The sequence below is a fragment of the Myotis brandtii genome, unplaced genomic scaffold (assembly GCF_000412655.1).
Source record: "Myotis brandtii unplaced genomic scaffold, ASM41265v1 scaffold209, whole genome shotgun sequence".
In the NCBI taxonomy this organism is placed as follows: domain Eukaryota; kingdom Metazoa; phylum Chordata; class Mammalia; order Chiroptera; family Vespertilionidae; genus Myotis; species Myotis brandtii.
Genome location: NW_005357806.1, coordinates 2274007 through 2290426, shown reverse-complemented (window position 1 = coordinate 2290426; position 16420 = coordinate 2274007). Strand labels below are relative to the sequence as shown.

At 37.2% G+C, this 16420-nt stretch overlaps 1 protein-coding gene across 1 annotated transcript; it reads left to right on the top strand.

The window, feature by feature from the left end:
• Window positions 1–1243: 1243 nt before the first annotated feature.
• Window positions 1244–1561, top strand: LOC102261874 (cytochrome c oxidase subunit 6A1, mitochondrial). The gene has a single exon (XM_005865675.1). The coding sequence runs from the start codon at window positions 1244–1246 to the stop codon at window positions 1559–1561; it is 318 nt and encodes a 105-aa protein (XP_005865737.1).
• The last annotated feature ends 14859 nt before the right edge of the window (window positions 1562–16420 follow it).

Sequence of the window (16420 nt, the reverse complement as noted above, 5' to 3'; positions counted from 1 at the left end):
CCTTGACCTTCCCCCGGCCTCCCCTACCCCCCCCCTCCCAGTGTCTTGTGTCCATTGGTTATGCTTATATGCATGCATACAAGTCTGGTTGATCTCTTAAACCACCCGCCCCCCGCCCCAACCCTCCCCGCTGTAGTTTGACAGTCTGTTCGATGCTGCTCTACCTCTGTATCTATTTTTGTTCATCAGTTTATAATGGTCTTTATTATCCATAAATGAGTGAGATCATGTGGTATTTTTCTTTCATTGACTGGCTTATTTCACTTAGCATAATGCTCTCCAGTTCCATCCATGCTGTTGCAAATGGTAAGAATTCCTTCGAAAAGTTTTTTTTTTCACTTGGCAGTATCTGTTCCATTGGCACCTGCTGTATTTAGTATGCAGTTTTTTCAATGCTTGCAACTAAATTTACGACTCTCCAATCAAAGAGCTGGTATCCCTCTTGAAAGGTCTGGTTCTAGCTCCATGATACATTGTCCTCTTAACTCAGAGAAACCAGCACCAGCGGGGGAGTATCTCCTTTTCTGAGGTCTGGGTTTCAGAGACTTTCTTCTAAGTATCTAAGTACTAATGATTTCAAATAATTCCAACCCCTTACTTTTTCTCCCTGTCATAAGAGAAATTAACTACTTTGTGCAGCTGCTAATTTCATATTTTAGTGCTCACTCTTTGCCTTTGCAATTCCCTAATACTTTATTAACAATCCTTTTTATTAAATTTTCTCTCTTTAAATAACATGACTCTATCTCCTAATTAAAGCCTATCTGATATAATTAAGAAGAAAATGAAGACATTATATATATTGATATCTTATACAATGATTTTCCCTCTTAGTTTCTCTTCCCCTTGACCTTTCTTACAACTCACTAATTTAATAGAACCAATAAGTACTGACTCAGAAAATAGACTTCATAGCAGAAATCAGAGAAGACTAAATAACTGGCATTTATGCAACAAATATAAAGACATACATGACATATTATAGAGAATACCTTATGAGTAATAGTTAATCAGCTAGTCAAAACTAACCGCAGGAGTAAAATGGGGTCACAAACTCCAATGTTCAGGCAGTTAAGGTAAATGAGTGAAGCAGACAAGGTGTAAAAGAAAAATCCAGCAGAAGAATAGCATGGCAATAAATGACAACTGGCTTATGTCCTCAACATCAGGGAGCCAATAAAAAATGGAAGGAACTACCAAACTGGACAATGTCAGCTCATCAAAGGATGATAGCAGGTCAAAAATGGCAGTGGTGGCTGAGTCCCGGGTTTCTGGGCTGATATATCAGTTTCAGCTACAGCTGGCTCGGCCTATGTCCATTGGTGCCCATGACGAGGAGGGCTCAGCTTGCATGTGGAAGGCCCTCACTTCCATTGCACTCCTGGGGGTGGGAGTGAACATGCTGAATGTCTTTCTGACATGGCACCATGCACAAGAGGCCGAGATCATTGCCTATCCCCATCTCTGCATCAGGCCCAAGTCCTTTCCCTGGGGAGCCGGTAACCATATTCTATTCCATAATCCTCATACGAATGCACTTCTCATCGGCTATGAAGATTAATAAAGAGAACCTGGACCACTACCCAGTGGGGACCACAGTCGGGTTTGGACCATTATTCTGCATGCGGACCTCAAAAGTGTATGGGATCTTAAGCTGACCTTCTTTCCTAATATCATATGATGACTAGAATATACTATTCTTCCATCTCTTTGCTTATGGAAGGAGATGGCTCAAATAAATAACTTAGATTGGACATAAAAAAAAAGACAACAGCCATTGTCTGGGCAACAGCAAGTGTCTGGACAATTAGTACTATGTGGGAACAATGACCTATTGGTCTTCAAACTTTGGATATAGTCTTTTGCAAAAAAGCAAAAAATTTGGATTTTTATCTGAAATCATCTTAGTTGTAAATGTTGTCACTTTTCAACTTTTGGAAAAGCATTCTGAAAACAAATCATGATGTTGGGCCTGACCTGATCTAGGTATCAGCTTGTGACTAATGGACAAGACATTTGTATTCCTCTGAAATAGAGATCTTATCAAGCCCCAAGTGTAGGTTAAAACAGAAATTCTTGGGAGACTTGGGCAAATGTGTTTAGGTAGAAGAAATTTAATAAGAGTCAGAGAGCTTCTTATAGGAAATTAGATTGATTTTTATACCCCCTGAAGGTACTCAAGTTACATACTCAATGACAACTGACAAAGGAATGAGAAAGTTCCACAGCTTTTTGAGATCCAGCGTGGTGGGAAATAGCAGAATTATCTGTATATAAGTTAACTTAAGAATCTGAGGGAAACTCAGAAAATTGAATAAACCTTGATATCATGAATGATAAATACTGCAACTATTAACAACATGGACAAAACAACTAAACACAGGACAGGCATGAAGACATATTGTTGGATACCAGCATGGATGACTGACAACATTAAGATCCCAAAGCCATGGACCCATCATGACACCTTGGTTACATAAGATCCTAGAAGATCAGATGCTACTCTGTGGAAAAAAGGATCTCTGAATTAACTGAGATTAAGTTTCTACCACCTTGCAGAATGCTAATTGCTAAAACTTCAATGGAATTAAAAAACTAAAGATAATTTTAACATTGCTTACCTGAGTGTGCCTTTGGAGATTCGTGTCTGCTACAAACTGATTGAACGTAAATCTTAGCTTTCTAAATCTGCACTGGAAAGAACAAATATGTACTTTTAGAAGACATTTTATGCTTCTGACTTTAAAATTTATATCTCTAGCCCGGACCTCCCCCTTGAGCTCTAGCTTCTTAGCTCTAATTACCTTATTTGGCAACTTTACTTGTTTGCTAATTCGTAGATGACCAAACCAAACTCTTCATTCTGCCAACTCTCCCAAATCTAATTCCTTCCTCAGTACTCTCTTCCTCAGGACTGGGACCACCATATGTTTGCTACTCAAGTTAAAAACATAGGAGAGCCCTGGCCTGTGGTTCTCAGTGGTTAGAGCATCAGCCTGAGCACCAAGGGATCATGAGTTCGATTCTGGGTTAAGGGCACGTACCTGGATTGCAAGTTCAATTCCAGGCCCCAGTTGGGATGCACGTGGAAAGCAACCAATCGATGTGTTTCTCTCATCAATGTTTCTCTCTCTTTCTCCCCCTCCCTCTCTTCCACTCTCTCTACTAGTAAAAATCAATGGAAAAAATATCCTTGGTGAGAATTAAGAACAACAACAAAAAAACCAAGGCCCAGCCTGCATGGCTCAGTGGATAGAGCATCGGCCTGCAGACTGAAGGTCCCAGGTTCAATTCTGGTCAGGGGCGTGTGCCTTGGTTGCAGGCTCCTCCTCAGCCCAGGCTAGGGTTGGGGCTCATGCAGGAAGCAACCAGTCAATGTGTTTCTCTCACATCAATGTTTCTCTCTATCTTTCCCTCTCTCTTCCACTCTCTCTAAAAATCAATGGAAATGGAAGAATGTCCTCGGATGAGGATTTAAAAAACAAACAAACAAAACCTAGGAGACATTCTTTTCTCCCCCCCCCCCCCCGCCTCCCTCCCCATAATCCTCATAAATTCTATACAAGGTTGATTACTGTGGATTTTACCTCCAAGTATAGTCTCTATCTGTCTACTTTTCTCCATCTCTATTATGACCACTCTCAATCAACCCTCATAATCTCTTGACTGTACCACTATATTAGCCTTCCTGTGGTATGCAGAGCCAGCCCATAGCAATCCATGAGAACCAATTACATTTTCAAGAATTGTGCAAGCCAAAATGTGTTGTGTTAGTAGCTTAAAATTGGCCATGAATGGAAGCATTTACACCATGAAAATAAATGAACAAATCAGGGCTTTTCCTCCTCTCCAGAGATCAAATTAGTAAACACATCAATATATTACTGTTCCTGTTTCCACATTTGTATCTCTTCAATCCATTGACTTTACAACAGCCTACGTAGTTTTTTAACAAATGAAACATGTTGAGTGTCTGCCCTGTTTAAAATCCTCTAAGAGTATCCTGTTGGACCTACAAATATCCAAAATCCTAAAGGAGGTTTAAGAAATTCATTCACTCCCTTCCCTTCTGGCTTCAACTCTTACCTCTCCCTGCCTCATTTTCCACACTTCAGAGATGTTGATCGTCATTTTGTCTCTCTGGAACATTAGACTGTTTCTGATTTGGAGTCTGTACACCTAACATTCCCCCTTCCTAGAATGGGCTTCACTTATATCTTGGTTGGTTCTTTCCTGTCATTCAGCTCTTAGTTAAAATGTCATTTATTCAACAAGGACTCTGAACTGCCCAATCTGTCTCTGTCTAAATCATGCTTCCTCACACCCTTATGATTTTTCTTTATAGCCTTCATCACTATTCAGTTATAGTATTTATTTACTTACTTACTTATTTACTATTTATCTCTCTCATTAGAATGTAAGTTCTGTGAGAACAGGTGACTTTTTCTAACGGTTCTTTCCTCAGTACCTAACAAATGATTGGCAGTCACCAATACTTTTGAATATAATAAAAATATTTTATTCTTACCCAGAATTACATTATTGATCAAAAGTTGTTTTTGTTGTTTTGTTATTAGTGTATTTATAACTTCGTAAAGCCTTAATTTGGAAAAATCAAGGCATCCTGAATAATTAACAATGTTTTTCCTCAAGTATAAAAATTCACTGGAGTACTCTTTCTGTACAATCCCAAGTTCTAGAAAATCAGAGCATTGTCATGCTAAGTCCCTCCATGATTTCAACATAGGATAAAAGACTGGTAGAAGCATTGATGCATGAACATGGTATTTGCTGCTTTGGACTATAATTTATCTGTTTATTATTCTGTTGTTGCATTAGATCTAACTTCCTCCATGGCAGGGGTCATTCTTTTAAGTATTTTGTATCCCTAATACTGATCCAATGCTTTCACATACTAGGGCTCCACAATGTTTGTGGAATTAAAGTGCGTTTAATGATTAAAGATGTTTCTAGAATTTATTAGCGTCCTAAATAATGAGCAGTTTGTCTTATTTTGGAAATGAATCTAAAATGGAGAAGCAGAGCAAACAATGTATCAAATCAAATAGGTAGAAGATGAATGATTTGAGGTGTTAAGAAATAGCTACACTATACAAACCGAATGTGTATTTATCCTAAATGAAATGGGGGGGAAAAGAATTTATAAAAATCACTTTTAGAGGTAATGCTACCTTTTTTTGTCTGGAATCAGGGTCCTAAAATCATAATCAGTTTTAAAAGATTATCACAAAAATGTTTTCTAAGGTGTTGGGATAAACAGGATCGACAAGATCTTCTCGTTTGCAGAGTATTGATATGCTATTTAAGCTAATGGTTGGAGCTGAACTGAAGAATACAAGAGGTAGCTGGGCTTAAAATTTCATAGGGAGAAGAAAAGAAAAGAAAGATACTGGAAACAGAGTGACTTGAGAAGGGATTGGTGAAAATTCCAAGAAGGATTTCTAGTTGATTGCTATACAATATGTGATAAAAATCCTACCCTTCAGCAATCCTATAAAATGTTCAATACATTCCCATTTGCTCATTAATGCTTTTGAGATAATAGTTTCTTTAGGGAGGGTAATATCTAGGTTTTATTACTTCATATGGATTCAGTAACTAGAAATAGTTTTCTTTCCCTGAAGCCTCCATTAAAAAAAAATAGGTCTCTATTTTTCAGTAACCTTAGCAAAAAGTTGCCTGTTTTAAGAGCATGCATGGTTTCCCATTGCTCTTAGAATAAATATCAAAATACTTAATAGAGACTGCTAAACCCTAATCTGACCCATGGTTATCTCTGAAGGTCAATCTTCATTTTCACCTTGCTCTCTGCCCCTCTGACATATTGGCCTTCAAAATCCATCAAATATTCCCATGTTACTTGTTGTCACAAAGGTCTTTACTACACAATTTCTTCTTTCTAGAATGTGCTTTCTTCCACCTTTCACCTTTACCTATTGCCCTTCATTCATTCTCAAATATCAGTTCAAGAATTGGTTCAGCAGGGAAGTCTTTCCTGACTGTACATTCTATAGCAAATTTGATATACGACTATGTTTATCTTTTCAGAGCTTGTGCCTCTGTTTATAATTATATATTTATTCGTGTGATAACTTGCTTAAGGTTTGAATACTCTACTAGGCTGGAAACTTCTTGAGAGAGATGTCATTTTGAAATTATCATTTTATCTCAGTGACTGGCACATAGTAGGTGCTCAACCACATAAAATGCCTCTTCTCTTACCTCCCGGACCTTTCATTCTTTATCTCTTTAGCAAGTTCGTTTTTCTCTCCCTGATCATTAACTGTTTTAGCTCCTCAAGGTTTTGTCCTAGGTCTTCTCTTCTCATTCCTTACTCTTCATAAGATGATTTCATTCAATTTAATGGATTCAATTACCACCTATACAAAGATCACACTCAAATGTCTCACCCAACCAAACCTCTTCCATAACTCTAAATTTATTTGTTTAATAACTGACTTTATCTTACCAAATGATTATCATATTGATAAATCAAATTTAACATGTCTAAGGCTGACCTCATGATTTTTCCACTGTAAATCTGTTTCTCCAAAATTCCACTTACTTGTGCTAAAAACCTGGTAGCTATGCTTATGGAAATAAATGCAAGTATCTTTAGTTCTGCCTTGATTGAAATTATAGTTGATAACAGAGGTCAGAGAAAGGAATGGAAATTGTTGACACAATTGCTTTTTAGTGTGCAAAGCACTGGCTAGTCATTGTCATTAACTTAGCAGATAAGGAAGGTCAGTAAATATTTGCTTCAGTAGAACTTCTTATTGATATGTAGGTGTTTTTAATATATTTTAATAGAAATCCTTTCTCAGTTGTGTGTGTTATACATGACTTGATATTTGGCAAATTCATTAAAGCATAACTTGTCAGTTCATGAGGCAGCTAGAAAGTTCCATATAAATATTAAATAAGAGTTAATTATATTCAGGAGGTATATTTATTCCTCAGGTAGTTTTACAGGTAGCTCAGGACAAGCACAATTACTCTCAATTTCTTTGAATTATAAAGCATTGGATCACTAAAAATAGTCACTTAACCAAGATGAAAAGCTAAATACAATACATAATTTTATTTAGGTTACAACTGGGTTCCTCTTAGGAGAAAGTGGGTGTGAAATATACACCCCCTTGACAGAATGAGATCACTGTACTTGATCAGATCGCTCAAAGGAGATGAGGAGCAGGGCTTCATTGCCCTTCAGAGACACTGGGTCTCTTGGCCACATTCCACCTCCTGCTTTACTGCAAAGTAGAAAAAGGAAGGTTTATGCACATGTCTAGGTGTATGTCCTGCCCTTTTCACTAAATCAAGAGGAATAAGTCCACTTGGTTACAAACCCGTGAGCTCTTGAACTTTCATCTGTCTAGATCAGTGGTTCTCAACCTTCCTAATGCCTCATGTTGTGTTGACTCCCAACCATAAAATTATTCTCGTTGCTACTTCATAACTGTAATTTTGCTACTGTTATGAATCGTAATGTAAATATCTGATATGCAGGATGTATTTTCATTGTTACAAATTGAACATAATTAAAGCATAGGGTTTAATCACAAAAACAATATGTAATTATATATGTGTTTTCCGATGGTCTTAGGCGACCTCTGTGAAAGGGTTGTTCGACCCCTAAAGGGGTCGTGACCCACAGGTTGGCGACCCACAGGTTGAGAACCACTGGTCTAGATTATTGTGCCTTAGAAAGGTATGTTCTATCCTTTCTCAGGTCCATGGAGGTACCACAAAGTTCTTGTTAATCATCAATACAAAGTTTGCCCTGTCTTGTGGGAAAAAATATTAAATTGAAAAATCTCAAAAGGGTCAAAAATAGATTGTAATTGTGATCATGGTTGTTTCAAAGTTTCTGAACATTTTCCAGCCTTTAGTATAAAAGCACCCTAAGGCCACCAGATTAAAATTAATCAAAGCCTTTGCAGGGCTTACTGATCTTTGGGCACAAGGAGAAGCAGGCTCCAATGTCAATCCACAGGCCTCTAGGAGTCTGGTGGGAAGGAATGGAGCCCAATAGAGCTAGATCTGCCTCCCGACATTATTCATGGCAGAGAGGGCGCAGGTGTTCTCTGTGTGGGTCCTTTGCAGGGAAGGCCCATTAGTGATGGCAAAAATAAACATGGCTGGTGCAAGGTGGCACATGAAAAACAGGAACTACAAAAATGTTCAAAGATCTAAATGAGATCCATTTAAAAAGAATACCTTATCTGAATGCTCATACTGATTCATTACACCATTTAATCAGCATCATCACTCACTTGGTTTGTCTCCTACATCACACATTGTTACTTATCCATTTTCTCTGCTGGTTCATTCTCTTCTTCCTGACTTTATTATTTGATTTCTTTTTCTCTTCTCTATCTGTTCTCACTCTTGGCAACTTCACCCAGTATCATGGATTTAAACGCCATCTATTTTGAATCTCCAGTCCATAATGCTCCCCAACACTTGAGATTTATTTATTAAACTACCTACTGGAATCACCACTTGGATGTTTAAATATACCTGCAAAATCAAAATTAAACTCCTATTGTGCCCCCAACCCTGCTTCTCTGCCTCATACACAGCCTCCTCGATCACTAATGATACCATCTCAGCCTTCCATTTGTTCAGGACAAACATTTTGAGTTTTCTTTTTTCTTATGACCTATATCCAATCTTCCAGAAAATCCTGTTTGTTTTCTCTTTAAAATATATTCAGAGTCTGAATGTTTCCCATAATTTCTACTCTTACTACTCTTATGTATTGCTATTTCTTATTTGGAAGATTCAATAGACCTCCTAACAGTACTTCTTGCTCTAATGCCCAACCCAACTAAGTCAAGTCAGAGCATAGCAGACAAAGCATCCTTTTACTATGTAGGTCAGATTGCAGTAAGTAGGTCACGTCTTTATTTCTCACAAAATTCTCCAGTGGCTCCTCATACAATGGCCTACTAAGATCATCATATGTCCCCACTTCCCCGCTCTGACATCATCTGTTCCTCATTTTACCCCTCTAACCAATCCCACCTTGTTTTTTTTTCTGCTCTAGCCGCAGGGCCCTCTTTACTGTTTCTCAAATACTCATGCAAACACTCACCATATAGACTTTGCACTGTTTCCTCTGCCTGGAACAGTCTTCCCCCAGATACTCACATAGCTAACTCTTCACATCCTTCTCAGATGTCCCTTTCCCAATGAAGTGTATGACCATTCTGTTGAAAACAGTAGCCCACCACCACTAGCCCCCACTCCTGCTCATTCCCAGTAATAATCCCCTCTCATGCCACCTTAATTTATTTTTCCCCATAGTATTTACCATTTACCAGTTCTTTGCATGCAGTATATTTTACTTTTTATTGTCTACCCCATTCTCATAATAGAATATAGGCTACATGGAGGCAAAGGTCTTTTCTTTGTACCTGATATTTTCCAAACACATAAAATAAGGTTTGACTCAGAGCAGGTGCTTAATAAATATTTGCTGAATTATTGAATAGAACTATTACATATTCACATATATAAATTATTTAGTTTCAATTGTACCATTTAATGTTTAATTCTCTCCTAAACTGTATCCTCAGTAAAGGCAAGTATGATACCTATCTTCTTCACCATTTACCCCTAATATTAAATATACTATTGGGCATATAGTAGGCACTCAAAATATTTGTTGTAAGAGTGATCACAAAATATAGCATTGATAGACCCTTTATAAATTACTAAAAATATCTGCATGTGTTTTAAGCATGGCAGTTTCTATATTCTGAACCCTTTCATCAAATCAGTCCTTTTCCTATGGCATGTTGTATTATTCACCAAAGTGTCATAATAGCAGCCAGCTGTTATGTCTGCCCCATAACTTACACATTTGTCAATTGATAGGCCAATCCATCAGCCAACCTTATGGAGAACTTTGGGCAAAGCTTGTTAACTTTCAGAGTCTCTGGTCTTGATTCACAGGAGTATTCAAGGTGACCCTTGCACCTAATTTCTATATCATTCATTTAACAATTAACCTGGAACATTTTTCCAATAATTCTAATGATATTTTAAAACTTTTGTTGTAATTCAATTTGTGGTGTTTTTACTTATGTATTTGTCACATTTCTCTCCAGTTTACAGGCTGCTTGAGATCAGGACCTACATCATATTTCTTTGAATCCTAATAATATAATATTTTTGCCCCTTAGGTTAAAAGTGCATGATCATAGCTTAAGCAATAACTTACATGTCTAAAAATCCTATCCTAAGCTTTTTCTAAATATCCTTAAAAAATTGTCACTAATTGAGTTATCAAATGTTCCAATTATCTCAGAGGAACACTAGAAAAAAATATAAATAAAATTGGTCTGCATCACTATTACCAGAGTTATGAAATATCCAAATAATAGTTAAAACTACTAGTAATCAAAAAGAAATTCAACCAAGAGGATTTGAAGATAGAATTAGCTTTATTAAGTGATTCATGAATCAGGCAGCATCCCATCTAGCAATTTAAAGGGTGCTCTGAGGGGTTGTACAAAATGGAAGGGTTTTATAGAAAAGGGTTCATCGGAGCACAATTCACCATAGCTAAGATTTGGAAACAGCTTAAGTGCCCATCAGCAGATGAGTGGATTAAAACACTGTGGTACATCTACACCATGGAATACTATGCAGCTGTAAAAAAGAAAGAGCTCTTACCATTTGCAACAGCATGGATGGACCTGGAGAGCTTTATGCTAAGTAAAATAAGCCAGTCAGAGAAAGATAAGTATCACATGATCTCACTCATTTGTGGAATATAATGATCAACATAAACTGATGAACAGAAATAGATCCAGAGACACAGTAGCATCAAATAAACTGTCAAACCTCAGAGGGGAGGCAGGGGAGGCTGGGCAGGTGGGAAGAGATCAACCAATTAACTTGTGTGCATATATGCATAACCCCTGGACACAGACAATAGTGGGGTGAAGGCCTGGGCAGGCTGGGAGAGGTCAATGGGGGAACAGGCGTGGAAATGTAATACTTTCAACAATCAAGATTAAACACACACGCGCACACACACACACACACACACACACACACAAAACCCAAAACAAAACAAAATAAAAACACAGGGTGGTACAAGGGAGCTATTCACAAAAGAAGAAAAAGGATTATTTTTAGACTAGAACATCTTCTTGGGAAGAGACCAAGAATGGCAAGAGACAAGGCTTTTTCATTATACAGATTGACTCTTCTTTCTATGGGAAATGGGGAGGGCTCACATGACAGGTTATTTTTGTTGTTGTTGTTGACCAGAAAATTCCAGGCTGCTGGATTAAGGGGCTTTAGCATGAGTGAAACCTTTTGGGGCCTATGGTTTTCTTTTGTAGCAGTAGAAAACATTTCCAAAGACCTCAATATAGAGGGATAACCTTAAATAAGGCTAGAGTTAGACTAGGCTACACATATACAGGCCAAAGGAAGCACAAGTCTGACAAAGAAAACCTATGGTTTCAGAAAAAGAGCTAGTAGGCAAAACAAGGGGGTCAGAGCAGACCTTAGACATGCTATCTTACCTACATTGACAAATTGAGTTTAAATGTTGCAACTCTAAGGATATTCTTCTAAAGAGTTCTGTTTTAAATTAAAATCTCCAAGAATGCCTGCCAATAAGGCTCAAATTCATTAAGAAAAAAGTGATATGAAGATGTCTGTAAAATTCAAGGATGCATATTATTCATTCTCTCTTTTTTTTTTCTTCCTGAAGAAACTAAGAAGAAACATTAGCTTTGACAGGAAACTGAAGCCTTGAAGTGATATTGGATGGAAGGCTCATTTTACAAAGACCCGAATTGCCTACAGGTTACTGCTGATCCAATTTGAAGTAATAATTTAAGGGTGGAAAAAATATCTCATTATCTGTCACTTTTCATCAAATTATTCTTAAAGATGCTATAATTATTTTATATTATGTCCTTTGTAATGTTTAAGTACCACCAAGAAAAGGGTGGTATTTCAGAGTGAAATTTTATTGAATTTGTTCATCTCCAATTATCAAACCTGTGTGATAGAAACGATAATAGAATGTTCTCTTCTCCCAACTCTGAAGTGGTATTAATGGGCCATTTTTGAAGCAGTTTTCTTTGTTAACTCAGTGAAGAATGACTCTTCCACAGCCTAAGTACAGAAAGAGATCTAGAAAGAACTTCAGAGTAGGCTTGCTGTGTGATTCTAAATTGTTCTATAACATATAAGAATGGCAATACCTGCCCCTCCCTTCTTCCAGATCATTATCTGGGCCTTAACGTAATATAGATCTAACAGCTATCCATCAAAAGCACTATTTAGCTGTAGAGATATTCATGCTGTTTGTCAGAAATGGGAGGGGGTAGTGCAAATGACATTGACATTTTAGAAAATAAGTTTTATTCCAGACAAGCAAAGGGTGTCCCACACAGGAATAGACATTTGTACTGTATGATTTCTCTTCCTTTCTGCCTCATTTCCACCTCAACCACAGCCTTTGTTACACATAACCCCTTATATATTATGACAGTTTTATCGCTAATACAAGAAAATCACAAACCAGAATTTGATTGATTCAATCATAAAAGACATCTGTTGTCATAACAAGGAATTCTTCATTCCTTAAAAAAAATAACTAACTATGCATTCAAGTTAGTTCTCAATTTGGTCAGAGGGTAAAACAGATGACAATTTACCCAGACACAGATTCAACCATCCTCACGTGACAAGTAATCATTCATTCACCTGTGTCACATTTGCCTACAATATAAGTTAATCATTATTATATTACTAGCTTAAGTTGGCACAGCTTCAATACCCACAAAAGTCACTTAACAAAGGCCTCAGGTAAAATAAAAGCAATTCTGAAAAGGGTAAGCCATGATATTATCACCAATACATTTTTATAAAATGTACCAAATCAACTAATGGATCATGTCTCAGTACCTTGCGAGAATGGGAAAATGAACTGGTGATTGGGTTTTTCATGAGAGAGTAGGGTCAAAAATATGCCAAATGGTTAGGCCACAATCTGAGAAGACAAGGTCAGTTGTGGCGACATTACAGCAGGGCTTTGCTCGCACAGGAAGTAACAGTAAGTCACTTGGATACATGGCACTGAAAGAAGACACCAAAGCAAGAGAATATCCCCAAACAGGTGGTAGAACTACATCAAAGATAGATTTCACTTAATTTTACTCAGCACTTGTGTAACACTGCAGAGTTTATAATATACTCTTATATACAATGTATCTTATTATATTTATAGCCATATTGTCAGAAATATAGGCAACATCAATCACTCCAAACAGGGGAGGCCATCATTCCAAATTATTAATGAAGAAATTAAAGTTCAAAGAGTTTTTTTCTTATCTTTAACTTATTTATTTAAAAATATTTTTTGAGCACATGGGACTGTCATGGGTTTAGAAAATAAAGTACTCAGCAAGATAGATAAGATGCCTTATCTAATGGAAATGACATTCTACTGGAAGATTCAAATAATAAAAACACACATAAATAAATATAATTACTCTCAATTGCAATAAATGCAATATAGGAAACAAATCATATATAATGGTCATAAGGAACATTCAAGCATTTAAGGAAACACCACCAGTAGATTACATAGCTCTCAGATGACTATGGGAGCCTCTCAAAAAGGAGAGGTTAATTGGAGAACAGACTTATTTATGCAAACTTTGTGGGCAGTTATCACTACAGTGTGGTCACCTAATTAGAGAAGATGGTATGAAATTTGTTCTTGACTCTAACTGAAGTAGACAATGACATCACCTTAGTCCTGGAAGTCATCAAGTCAGCTCAATTCACTAGCCAGGTTTGTTATAGATGGATAAATGCAGACCAAGGCAGAGTCTGTGCAATTGCTTTAAGGCTTTCATACCTGGGTTAATGCCTCAGGCCAACTAAAGAAGTGAATACAAAAACTGAAGGAGAAAGATACCTGTCTTTCTAAAATGGATTGTAATGGTTCACAAGTGTTTTGTATGTTTGTTTGTTTTTGTTAATCCTCACCTGAGGATATTTTTCCATTGTTTTTTTTTTTTGGTTTGTTTTTTTTTGTCTTTTTTTTTAGGGAGAGTAGAAGAGAGAGGGGAAAGACAGAGAGAAACATGATGTGAGAAAAACACATTGATTGGTTGCCTTCTGCATGAACCCCAACCAGGGCTTGGGCAGGGGAGGAGCCTGCAACCAAGGTATGTGCCCTTGACTGGAATTGAACCTGGGACCCTTTGGTCTGCAGGCCAATGCTCTATCCACTGAGCCAAATTGGCTAGGGCCACAAGTTTTATTCTACTGTTTGGATCTGGGACCTGGGAGACATGGTTGAACTCAACACAAAGTCAACATCTCCTGTTTGTAGTCCTGTTGGTAGTTGCCTCAATTAAATGCTTTAGGAAACTAATTAACAGATTTGGTCACAACCTCTGTCAGATTAATCATAGTCACCACCAAACTGACACATTTGGAAAATTTCCCAGAAGCCAAGATAGCATAGAAAAGAAGCATGTACATTATTGGGAAACAATTCTCTATTTTTCTCTCCCATTGCTACAAATCTTGCTAGTAGGGGTGTATTGCTTCTCTCTTCTTTTCTAAACAGTCTTATCAAGGATGTTTATATCATGAAAAGCCTTCAGAGATAGAGCCGCCACCCTACACTGAAAAGGATAGGATTGCTTACAGTCTTGAAAGAGATAGTGTCTCTCTCTCTCTAGAGCAAAGAGTAGGCATGCTTACTCTCTAGTATACTAAAGATAACTTTTTTCTCTGAGTTAAAATGACAGGCTTTCTTACTGTCCATTATAAAAGATTTTATTTTCTTGGGCTTGGAGTCCCTCTCCTGTAACATAACTAATTCACTGTTTATCCAGCATTCATTTGGGTTCATGTGTGTTAGTCCTGTGAAACTGATGTTAGGCATGGGGACCGGATGAAAAATATGCTAATATTCATACTGCCTGTTGTGTCACAGTAATAAACTCCTTTCCCTCTGACCCAAGAGTCTCATATCTTCTGTCAACCATGAAAGTGTAGCAGGCCAATGTGTTAGCATGAATGTAGGGTAATGTATCAGACACTTCACAGTTTTAGAGACAATACTAAAAAAAAAAAGTGTGTGTGGAGGGGATTATTCTATAGAACATAATCCAGTTTTGTATATAATTTAGAAATCTTATTTCAGCATTTATTTTTCCACTTGGTTTCTAATTCCAGTTTGTTAAATCCATTTCAACCACTGTTGTTCTGCTGGTTATTGCATTAGTTATTACAATAAAATGTGTATGGATTCACCATGCATATGAGAATTATATTTTTAGCCATTTGAAAATTTTGCTTTTACAACAGTATAAGCTCACGAAGGATAGGCCCCATGACTGCTACCCCTTCTTGATTTCCTTGGAATACTTTGCCAAAGCTATAATTAAATTTTAGATAAATAAATTACATCTTATATTTTACCAAAATTGTTAAATATCCCAAGTCTTTCCAAACAAATATGACAAGGTTTTAACCAAAGAATAAACTTATCCTATATAATAAAAGGCTAATATGCAAATCGACCAAACGGCAGAACGACTGGTCACTATAATGCGCACTGACCACCAGGGGGCAGATGCTCAATGCAGGAGCTGCCCCCTGGTGGTCAATGCACTCACACAGGGGGAGCGCCGCTCAGCCAGAAGCCGGGCTCACGGCTGACGAGCGCAGCAGCGGTGGTGGGATAAGCCATCAGTTGGACATCCCCCGCAAGAGCTCCTGGACTGCAAGAGGGCACAGGCCGGGCTGAGGACCCCCTCCTCTGAGTGCACCAATTTTGTGCACCAGGCCTCTAGTATAGCTATAAAACATCAAGAACATGGAAAAGAACATAAAAAGAGATCCAGACAGCTTATAGAGTTATTGCTATTATTTTCCAAATGGATAAAAGAATGATTGACTAAGGTATGAGCCAATGAAATAGCTTGTGACATATCTAGTTGGAATTAGAGGTTTAACCACTGATTATTAAACGTGTTCATATAATTTTAGTTTTTCTGGGATTTAAAATCATGACTTTGTTTTTATATATCCAATGACAGTTTATTAAAGTAAAACTAATCAAACTTAAAAGTATATAAACTGTTTAATAAAATATTATTTTAAATATAATTAGTGCTTGCTAGGAGTTCATAAATTATACTTGGACATGTATTGCATCTGAGCATACCGAAAAGACTACTGCTCTTCTAAACATAGGCATGTATACGTATAAATTTCTAAATATAGAAATACATACACATACACAAAAAATATGCAAAGAGTGAATGATTTTGTTCTCCCTTTAACTACTACAAGCCGAGAGCCATCCCATTTATGTATCAGAGGATTTCAG

Coding starts and splice junctions, on each gene's coding strand:
- LOC102261874 (XM_005865675.1), top strand. CDS start 1,244: ATGGCAGTGGTGGCTGAGTCCCGGGTTTCTGGGCTGATATATCAGTTT.